This window comes from Nothoprocta perdicaria, unplaced genomic scaffold, assembly GCF_003342845.1.
Source record: "Nothoprocta perdicaria isolate Ctin4 unplaced genomic scaffold, notPer1 scaffold_138, whole genome shotgun sequence".
NCBI classification, from domain to species: domain Eukaryota; kingdom Metazoa; phylum Chordata; class Aves; order Tinamiformes; family Tinamidae; genus Nothoprocta; species Nothoprocta perdicaria.
This window is the reverse complement of record NW_020454516.1, coordinates 137030-147498: the sequence shown is the minus strand read 5'-3', so window position 1 is coordinate 147498 and position 10469 is coordinate 137030. Positions and strand designations below refer to the sequence as shown.

Below are 10469 nucleotides of genomic sequence, written 5' to 3'. Positions count from 1 at the left end.
CGGCCGCGCTCTTATGTCCGCGCGGCCCTGCGCGTGCGCGCTGCGGCCGCGGGGCGGGGCCGCGCCGCTCTGACGTCATCGCCGCGCGCTGCAGCTGAGGGGGCGGCCGCCGGTACCGGTGCCTCCGTCCCGCGAGGGGCTCCGTGGGGAACCAGGGCTTTTAAAGCAAGCGGCCGGATTCTGGTTTATTCGGTGACGCTGGAGAAATCATATTTCATCATTGTTTGGAACGGRGAATACCAGTTCTTTAAAATTTCACATTTTCATTAAGATTGAAAAAAAAATACTCCAAAAACATCYATCGGCCTCAAAGTAGACCAGAAACACCTCTATCCTCTGGACTTTCCGCCTGAAAGGAAAAAAGAGAGAAAGGAAGGAGACTTACTTAAGCTTTCAATGTTTAAGCTTTAAATCCAGACATTTTGAAGGGAGAATCCTGAGATTTCTGAGGAACGGAAGAACACCGCTACTTTCCTGCYGCAGTTTTGATTTGGCGTTCTGCTCTTTTCCTGCTCTTCCCCCTCCCCGCTTCCCTTCCCGCCCCCGTGGCGGCTGCCGGGCCCTGCTGCCCTCGCAGTGGGACCCCGCGAGGCCCCAAGAGCCCCGGGAAGTTCCTGCGGCCGCCGCAGCGGAGGGAGCAGGGCCCCGAGCGGGCGCGGGGCAGCGGCGCTGCCGCGGGGCTGYGGGTGTCACTCGGGGCGCCGCCGCCGCTCAGCCCTGCACCCAGGCTGGGCGCCAGAGCCCGGGCAGCTGCGCGGGGAAAAGGCGCCCGCGGGGACACRGGCTGCTCGTTGCGGGACACCGGCAGTCCTGTCACAGCACCCGCGCCTTGCATCAGGCTCTGGGCATTCTCCGGGGCAGGAAAGAGCAGCTCTCGAAGCCAACGGGATCTGCTTGCATGGGGTAAGTGTAAAGAGAGCGGCGGGGAAAGGAAAGCTCGCAGAAAGGGGGAGAGAGKTAGCAGGGAAGGAGACCTAAAAGGCTTCGCTGCTTCCTCAGGAGATGTCCTGCACGGATGTCCACGTGGGCCTCGCAGGCTGGCTCCTTCGGGGGCACTTTGTGTATTTCTGCTCGAGCGCGTGAAAGGCTTGTGCCTCCGTGTGACAAGTCTGTGTGTGTCYGTGGGAGCCCTGTGCTGCACTGCGGGAATCATTTCCTAGCCCAAGAGCGCATTTCAGGGAAGGGATCAAGGATATGAGTCAAAGGGATCAACACGGTACATCCAGCAGCAGGCTGAGCGGGGCTGCTCTGCTCCTCCTAGCGCCAGGCTTAGCGTCCCTGCTGCACCGGGATGGTTTCGATCAGGTACCGAGTCTCTGAGGAACAGCAGATCAGCCAGAAGGCTGCTGCAAACATCCCTCTACCCCTTAGAAGGGCTGTGGTGCTTACTTGGCTTTCAAGAGCAAGGAATGAGGAGCTGGGCATTTTCCCTTATCCCATTCAAAAACTGACTGAAATGCAGCTCTCATAATTCAGTTGTTCTAGGTTGGTGCCATTCTGATATCGTATTATGAATTTACATACTTAATGGAAGCCATTTAACTTGAGAGGCCTATGAATGATTATTGATTTTTCTGTGGCACTCCCAAACCAACAGAAAACAATTCTAAACATTTAAAAATAGGCAATGATTCCTCACTTTTTATTACTCACTGTACAAACTATATATTGGCTCCTCCAAAACCAGTGTTCATTGCAGACAGACACATAGGCCAAACCCTGCAGTCAGATCCCCACTGGAAATATTATGCTTACATGTGGACAGAGGTCTAAAAATCTCGTCCATTATTCTCACCACGACTATAATTCAATAGCATAGGGAGGCTTGCTTTATTCAAGGCATGCATTAATATTTTATCAGTGTATTATCAAAAATCTCAAGAGTATGGAATGTTAAACAGCTTCCGCTCTCCACCTTGGAAGTTCAAGCCTACAAATTTTGTTAAAAAAAGAAAGCTTCTTTTCAATAATTCTTTGAATACAGATGCTAAAATCAGAAAAAAMAATATCATCTGTAAAAGCAAAAGGTGATTGTAATAAGCACCTATAGCCCTTGTAAGGGAGAACCAAAGGAACGGGATTACCTTGTCTGCAAGTCCTGCTTTTTTGGCACTACTTCCTCTGTATGGCCATTTAATATGAGCCTCAGCAAGAGCAGTTTGATTTTGTAATTCCATCCTTCTCAGTAGATGCTTTTGCCTTGTGTCCAGCACAAGCCCTGTCTATCAATTACTATAAAGCCAATTCATCCAGGCACAGAGAGCGCTCCCTTGCATTCTGCAGTCGCTGCCTTACACCTCTAGAGCCAGGAGCTGTGCTGTAAACACCGACCTGCTCCAGCCTTAACATGGGCTTTGCCAGGGCGGTGAGAAGAGGGCTACGTGGCGCTGGGACTCTGGCGAGAGGCTGCTCTGCAGCCTGCCCTCCCGCCGTGCTCGCCCATCCCTGCACAACATCCAYGTTCAGACCATCTCCCGAGGGAGTGAGTGCGGACAGCCCGGGCCACCATCCATTTCCTGACGGAGATCCTGACCTCCTGCGCTCCAGGCAAGTTGCGCCAGGTCCCTTAGGAGCAGGGTGTCGGAGGGCACCTCGTAAGCAGCCGGGCCGGGGCGAGCAGGGCCGCGCAGGGCAGCACCCGATGCCTCAGTCACGTGCAGTGACTGAGCACAAGGCAGGCGGCGGGTCAGGAAGAGAGCTCGTGACTCCCAGCTCTCAGGCGTGTGCCCCTGTCCCCGAGGGAAACGCTGTGTTGGAGCGAACCCACAGAGCCCGCTCCCATCCTCGGGAGCCCCCAGATGCTGGCAGTGCCACACAGAACAGGGAGAGAAAGGGTGACCTCCAACATCTTCCGGGGCGGATGCAGCTTGCCGGCCTTGGGGACACTGTCCGTGGCACCCTAGAGGCCCAGGAGAACTAAGATTCACCTTACACATACACAACTGTGCTATTATCTGTCCTTTTTTCCTGCACTCCAATTAAATTAGAATGCCTTAAAACCTACTACAATGAGACTCTTTTACATTTATATTTTGGTTAGAAATGTTGTGTTTGTAAAAGGGAAAAGTTCATGAAGAAAAATAAAATAAAATTAAAAAAAAAAAGGAAACTAAGCTTGATGTAGCTTTCTTTTAGAGCGGGAAAATTATATAATTCAATAAGATTAGCTCAAACTCCCTGATTAAAGCTTCTTAACCTAACAGATAGGAAAGCCGAGATCTCTCCTGAGATAAGGATAGTTAGGACAGATCAAAGAGCTTGTGTTCATGCCAGCTAGATGAAGTGACAGGATGTGGTGAAGTGCTGGGTACCAGATCTTTCTATTGTGTTTTTACTGATTGTTTTTAATGCAGGTTTCCTAAGGGCTGAGGGCTGTTCTAGAGCTAAGGGCAGGTGGCAGAAAACACCCCGAGCAGACACACGGGGCTGATTTTTATTCCCCATCTCCTTGTCGGTCGTGCTCAGAGGATGCACAACCAAGCCAGGAGATGACGGGCCAGTGTAACCAGGGCAGGGATGCCCTGAGCGGTGCCTCCGGCTGCTGCTGACCGGCAATAAACGTCACCGTGAGCCTTGGCGTGCGGCCCTTAGGCTGTGTGGGGGAATTTAGCGCTTTGTTCCTCCAAAAAGGACTGCAACAGCAGGTAAAACCAGAGAAGGTGCATATGGATCTTTTTTTATAGTGGGACGTCACTGTTAGAGTCAAACTATCCTATTTGAACTGTCCAGTTTAGAACCATTCTAGCCTGCTGAGGAGGACGGTCACATGGCAGCACAACTAGCGCCGCGCTTTGGGCAGAGCCCTTCCAGCGCCAAGCGCAGAGAATGATTCACGCTGCCGCCAGCCGCATCCCAGAGCCGCTCTGCGAACCCCTCGCAAGGGATGGGACAAGGAGCAACAGCCGCTCCGAGCAGCCGCTCTTGATACTGCTTCTGCAGTCAGGCCTGGACACGCAGCAGCTCCACGTCCCTGTTCCTCGCGTCCCTTCCCTGCACAGCTGCCGGGGCCCCTGGGGAGGCAGGAGGGCTGCGCCGCTCTGCTTCAGTCCTGTGCACACGCACGAGGATGTGGTGGGAGGAGGAGGAGGAGAATGCAGCAGGGTCTCTGTAGGAGCCTGCTAAGGGGCTGCCAAGGCCTGCCCCGCCAACCTACGCAGAGAAGAAACACAAAGCGGAGCCTCCGTCGTCTCCGCGGGCAGCTGATGACTCCGAGCGCGGGAGGGTTACCATGGGCCGCAGCCGAATGCACTGCGTTGGCTGCACCCACGTGTTGCTGGGATTTCCCCCTTGTTGCTGCAGCGCTGCCTAGAAACCTGAGCCTCGCAGGGCCAAAGCTGGCAACACCCCGAGATTGCCTCTGCCTCCGGCAGCCTGCACAGTAGGCAAGGGACAAAATGTGAGGAGAGCTGGAGGAAAAAGCCTTTCATACACAGAGCATATCCCTGAGCTGGGTTATACCTGGTGGAGAGCAGCACCCCAGCACCAGCAGGGCCAGAAGCAGCTACAGGGGCAGCATTACAAGTTGCAGAGTCTCGCTGCGCCACATGGCGCACCGAGGGTACAGCTCCCTTGYTCCTCTCAACAAAACTACAACTAAGAATAAGGAGGATTCAGGGCTTTTCACCACACAGAAAGGACTTGGTCTATSCCTGGACTTGTCGTGTCAAGGAGGAATGTCAGTGCTGCAGGGCAAATACACGAAATACMACCAAGAGCCCAGGCTGGCCCTGCCACTGTTTTTCTCACAGCTATCTACTGAGTTTTTTCTTTCCTCACATTGTGCTTCTCTCTAGTAGTAATTCTSAGTCAAGAGCCCTATTTCCACAGAGCTCTACTGCCTTGCATCGCTTTCAGTGAGTATGCCTTATTTACTGCACAAGCTGATGGAGGTCACCTTTTACTGCTGCATTTTAGATCCAGACCAGTTGAACTCCAYAGCCCGAGCTTTTCAAAGAGGTCCAAGGTCAAGACTAGTGCAGTAGTTCCCCCACTTCCTCGGCATGCGCCCCAAAGAGGGACAACACCAAGAATAATATAGAGACACATCTCAGTGTCATGCCATGTATGCAAGCAGATGGGATTACTTGTGTCAAAAAAAAAAAAAATCCAATAGCAAATATTACACTTGCAAGCAAGCTGTCAATCCTAGGAGGACAGCTGGATCTCAGCAGTCTGTCCCTTCTGACACAGCCTACACCAAAGAGCACCCATGGGCCCATGCAGCTCTGAGATGCTACCTAACTCGCCCGTTGCTGGCCGAGCGGAGCAAGGCCTGCACATACACCGCGCTGCACATGCTGCGGCCGGGCCGGCCTCCAGCCCTCATCCAGGGCTCTCAGCATCCCGCCCTCAGCCCTAGCACCAGGACTRACCAATTGACATGGCAGGGCACAAGAAGGGCACGTGCACCTCGCCTGCGTTCAGCCCGGATCTAAGCAGTGATCCCTACCTTGGCCGGCAGCAGCCTCGGGCAGCGTGTTCTTCCCGCCCCTTGCTCAGGACCGACGCAGCGCCCCGGGGCCGGTCTCTCGGCAGAGCAGAGTGGTTTCCAGGAGCGCTCCCTGGAAAGCAGAGCTCGATGCAGCACAGGCAGCTCACCCGACGGTCTCACACCGGTCCCTCTTCCCAAGCCCGCATGTGCTGCACAGTTATGATTAAATCAGAAGAGAAACACACTGCAGGTAAGGGCAACTTCAAAGAGAACTTTYGGTATAACTACAATAACTAACTACACAATCACACCAGGTAAATTCTAGTTACTACTGCTGCAAAACGATGAAGTTTTCTCTAAGCACTACAAACCGCTCTTGCAAACCCCACACTTTCCTTCTCCAGACGTTTGAAAAATCTACTTTGTTCATATTAAAACAACACTCCACATACTTTTATTTGCAGAAAACCAAGTTACAAACAGATATACAAAACGTTTTGTTACAAAACCAAACTAAAACAATAAAACAGTGCATTATGCTTRATAGTTTAATTTCAACACCATCTTCAAGAAAAGCTTATTTCATCAGACCTSACTATTTCAGTATTCATTACAGCTTCTATAGTGTATTAAAGAATCTAAGTCACTTTAACAAACATTCTAATATAMTCAGATAAGGAATTTCTATGTAGAATCATACAGTAGTTTCCACAGCCTAAATGCATATGGACAAATACTATGTAGAAAGTAGTCAAACCGTTTAAGGTTTGACTCACCTAAAGGAGAATGTATATTCCACCGTGGTTAAACTGCCAACAATTTATAACAATTTTTGAACTTGAAGGTTGTGCTAAAACAAAGGCACTTTTTAATGCAAATTCACATTTCAAGAAGGTAAAACTTTTGTGCCTAGGCCACTTGCTCAAGTCATTGCAGCACAATCAAACAACTCCAAGGGCATATTCTGAACTTTCGATAGAAAGATCYGGCCTCTATTCCTTTAATCCAGTTTTAATAAGGAATTTAACTGGAAACAGGAGGTTTCCTCCACCCATACTTACAGATTACAAATTCCACCCATACTTACGGATTGGAAATCATACTGCTTTCTCATTGCCAATCCCGGCTCTCCTGTCAGACCTTGTTTAGTTTGGTCACTATGAGCACCCTCAGGGTCTGGTCGAACGCGGTACACACACACAGTCCCTTTTTGTCGGGGCTCCAGTCTAGGCTGGAAATGGGCTGTGTCGACAGRGTCACATTCTGCAAGAGGCTGACGGAACCTGCCACCCCCATGTCAGCTCCTTCCGAATCCTTCTTTGAGCGCTGAGCAGGGTATTCGCTGGCAAGAGGAACAGGAAAACATGCATGTTAAATTTAACCATACAAGCACCATCGTCCTTTTCATTTTCAAAAGCCCAAAGAGAAGGGTTTCCTCTGTTCTCAAGATAAGACAAATATCTTAAGAATAAAGAATCATTATATCCAGCTACACCCTTGGTGCATTCTCRGTGAATTCTCAGCTCTTGCACGCCTCGGCACGGGGAAGGTGATTGGGGACATGCTGAAGACCCACGGTGTTCTGAACTAGCCCTTCAACGCAACACCTTCGATCCGGACACTTCTCTCCCAAACCTCGACATTTTTCAACCATTTGACTTTTGCCACAGGGAAGAAAATTACATCTCTCCTTATGAAAAGGAAGGGTAATAGGGATCTGCACCACTGCATCATGCTGAATTCACTATTTTGGCATGGAATTGAGAAGATAAGTTAAGAATTATTAGAGGCTGGGCTTTCAATATCTTTGTTAGCCCTAACTGCTGCCATGCAAGAATATTAAGAAATCCACTTATCAGCCTGTTGACTGAAAATGTAATTGGATCTTGAGTACGTTAAGGAAAGCAACAAGTGCACAGTTCACCTATGCTGTCGATAATCACATTCTTCTAGAGATTAACTCAGGCTGCATCATTCAGTACTGACACAGAAATCACTTTCCTATTGTATTTGTAAGCAGAAAATTTAACTAGAGCATATGAGCTTCAAAGCAGGACCCACTCAGTGTTTTCAGGAAGACTCTTTCTTAAAACAATCTACGTTTGTTTCGATTTCTGATTTCCCCTGCTGTAAAACGGAGAGGGATCACTTACTATTTCCAGAGATGAAGGCTCCCCGCTCCTCCACTTGTCACAAATATATCTCTGTTCTGCGGGAGGTGCCGAACCTGCCACACAGTAGATTTGTGAGCCTGATGGAAAACAGCATTGTATGGAAGTGGGTTACAAATTAGCTTCCCAACAACACAGGATCTGCAGCCATCGCTGCCTTCATGAAGTCAACCCACGTGCATTTATTACTGATTTGGGGATGCAGTTGAGACTCAAATCTGTGCTCATCACAAGAGGACAGGCCCCTGGCAGGCCAGGGGCACGGCTGAGTGCGGAGCTGGGGCAGCAGCAAAGGCCACAGAGACCCAGGAGGGCTCTGCAAGGGCCGGGAACGGTGCCCGAGGAGCCCTTGCCAGGGGCTGCGCCTACCCCTGGGTGCTGGCCCTGCCCTGGCACCAGGACCTCTAGCAGGCATCACTTTAAACAACAGCTTTAAACCTGTATTGCTTCCAGATRCTTGAGCAGTTGTATTCAGAGCTTGTCCAGAGCAACATGTGCTCTGACCCCTCCTACCTTTTCTGAAACACAAGCAAAACCTTTGGTCGGATGCTGAGTTCTCATATCGAAAACGTGAAATTTTCCCTCAAGTGACGTGGCCACCAGCTTGTTCATATTTATGTCTTTCCTGTCAAACTCCAAGCTACACACCTGGAAATACAACGACACATATATTCAACCTTGAAATTCAGCCACTGATAAAACACACTTTTTGTTTCCAACTTGTAATCAGATTTGTAAATATAACATAATATAAAATAAAATATTGGCATYGGTCACTTTTACAATAACAATGTCACCAGCTTGAAAATAACAAAATTCCAAAATATCACCTAAAAAGGTGACCCAACATGTCACTGCCAAACCACCCAAGCAGTTACGGCTAAAATATCTCATGCGACCCAGACTCAAGAGCTTCAGAAGTACAATTTTCTGAATTTGGGGGGGAAAAAAAAAAAAAAAAATAAAAAAGGGGAAAAAAAAAAAAAAAAAAAAAAAAAAAAAAAAAAAAAAAAAAAAAAAACCAACAATCCTTGCTATAATTCCAAGAGAGAAAATTTCTGGGTAGATTTTTAACAGACAGAGTGACCTTCTGTTTTTTCCATCCTGCATATATAGAATCATAGAATGCCGAAGGTTGGAAGGGACCTCAGAGGTCATCGACTCCAACCCCCCTGCTCACGCAGGGTCACCTAGAGCACGTGGCACAGGGCTGCATCCAAGCGGSTTTTAAAGATCTCCAAAGAAGGAGATCTAGAATATGCTAGAATGAAAACAAGCTCTTCTGACACATTACCCCATTCTTAATATTAGTCTCCCAGCGTAGCGACATGGTTTTTAAGTCAAACAATTTAATGTCCCCGTTGTCGTATCCAGCACACACAACACGTTCCTCTTGATTGTAGGCATTTCCTAGATACCAAGAAAAAAATCATCAGAGCACAAAGAACCCTCCTCAGAGCGTTTCAGAAGCACGTCTCAGAAATCCTAGCTCTGCAATTTCAACTTAAAGACAAACACTGCTACTGAAATACTAAGATTAATGAATGGATTGGTTTTCCAACCTGAAGGGTATAGAAAATACAGCATCAAAACCGGCGATCTGTTTCTTTAAACAACATGCCTACAATGCCCGTCCCTCTGCTTGCGCCAGCAGTGCCGGAACGCCCCAGCCTGCAGCTAGGTGCAGGCAGCCCCGACACCCCAGGCGGGTCCCGTGAGCGGGAGCCCGGCTGCCGCGGCCCCCACGCCGGCTACCGAACGCCACCGTCCAGCAGTCTCTCTTGCTCTCGCCCTCGACGGGCTCCATGTTGGCAACGGGCGAATCCTTCTGCCGGGGGTCCCACACCTTCACCGTTCCTGCCAGAGAGCCGCACGGAGCTGCGTTAGGGACAACCGTCACCGCCGCGGCCCGCGCCCTTGCAGGAAGCGCAGCGGCACTCCGAGCAGCTTAACTCACCATCTCGGCTGCCGGTCACGATTTCCGGCGCACCTTCGCCGATCCCTAAGCCGCCTACACCATCTATGCTGTTCACGATTTCCTTATGAGCTTTCACAGAATACACAGGTATTTCAGGAGCTTCTAAATTCCTGGGCAAGAAAGKAAAGACGAGAGAAGACGGTGCTTTCCTTGGTGCTCGGGGTTGGTATAAAAGTGAGAGGAAACATGGCATGCGCACAACACCTAAGAGCTCCTTCCACAGCGACAACAAGTGCTGGTATCAACTGCAAGGACCCGGGGTCCTTCACTGATGTGTCCTTGGTTGTCAATTCGGACTGATCGAAGGCTTGTTCAGGTCTGGCCGTGGGCTCCCCCCAGCAGCCCCCACGACCCGGCCGTTGTGGGGGCTCCACAGGACCGCGCCGYGGGTCAGAACCGCCGCCCGGGCCCATGGGCTCCGGGACAGACGCTCCCGTCCCGTGGCTGCTCCTGCGGCCCAAAGACCCGCTGCCCCCCCAAGGGGGCATTCCACCTCCCTTCCCACCTCCGAGCTCCTGAGCTTTGCGAGCCTTTCCTAACACGACTTTCATTTTTATTCCCTTTTTAACTAACAACCATCCCACGTCATCGCCAGCATTCCACCAAAAAGCCTCCCCAGCRGAATAAGAGGCACCTTCGCCTACGGGAGCCTAAGTTCCACGGGCGGGACRGCAGCCCGCGCCGCGCGCAGACGCCTCCAGACACGGCGCCCTTACCAGATGCTGAGGTTTCCTCCAAAATCGCCCGTGGCCAGGTACCTCTGCTGCAGCGACGAGGCCCCGAACGTTGCGCATTTCAGGGCTTTGGCCTTTTCGATCTGCGGAAAGGGGAGCGGTCGGGGCGGGCCGGCGGGGCCGCAGGGGGTCCCGGGGGCCGCAGGGGGTCCCGG

The 10469-nt window shown here is 50.8% G+C and overlaps 1 protein-coding gene and 1 long non-coding RNA gene across 2 annotated transcripts in view; both read right to left on the bottom strand.

Annotated features, from left to right (window-relative positions):
- Window positions 1-214: 214 nt before the first annotated feature.
- LOC112942939 lies at window positions 215-5722 on the bottom strand. The gene is made up of 2 exons (XR_003248486.1): window positions 5450-5722; window positions 215-349 (listed from the first exon to the last, which is right to left on the bottom strand). It is a non-coding gene; the product is annotated as an uncharacterized LOC112942939 (long non-coding RNA).
- A 176-nt stretch (window positions 5723-5898) lies between these two features.
- WDR92 (WD repeat domain 92) overlaps window positions 5899-10469 on the bottom strand; it is a 4906-nt gene continuing 335 nt past the window's right edge. Inside the window, exons 2-8 of the mRNA XM_026034012.1 lie at window positions 10297-10397; window positions 9560-9690; window positions 9358-9459; window positions 8897-9012; window positions 8116-8250; window positions 7585-7682; window positions 5899-6773 (exon numbers count right to left, since the gene is read on the bottom strand). Of these exons, the coding sequence (XP_025889797.1) occupies window positions 6566-6773; window positions 7585-7682; window positions 8116-8250; window positions 8897-9012; window positions 9358-9459; window positions 9560-9690; window positions 10297-10397 (891 nt within the window). The 3' untranslated portion in view covers window positions 5899-6565. The remainder of the gene's footprint in view (window positions 6774-7584; window positions 7683-8115; window positions 8251-8896; window positions 9013-9357; window positions 9460-9559; window positions 9691-10296; window positions 10398-10469) is intronic.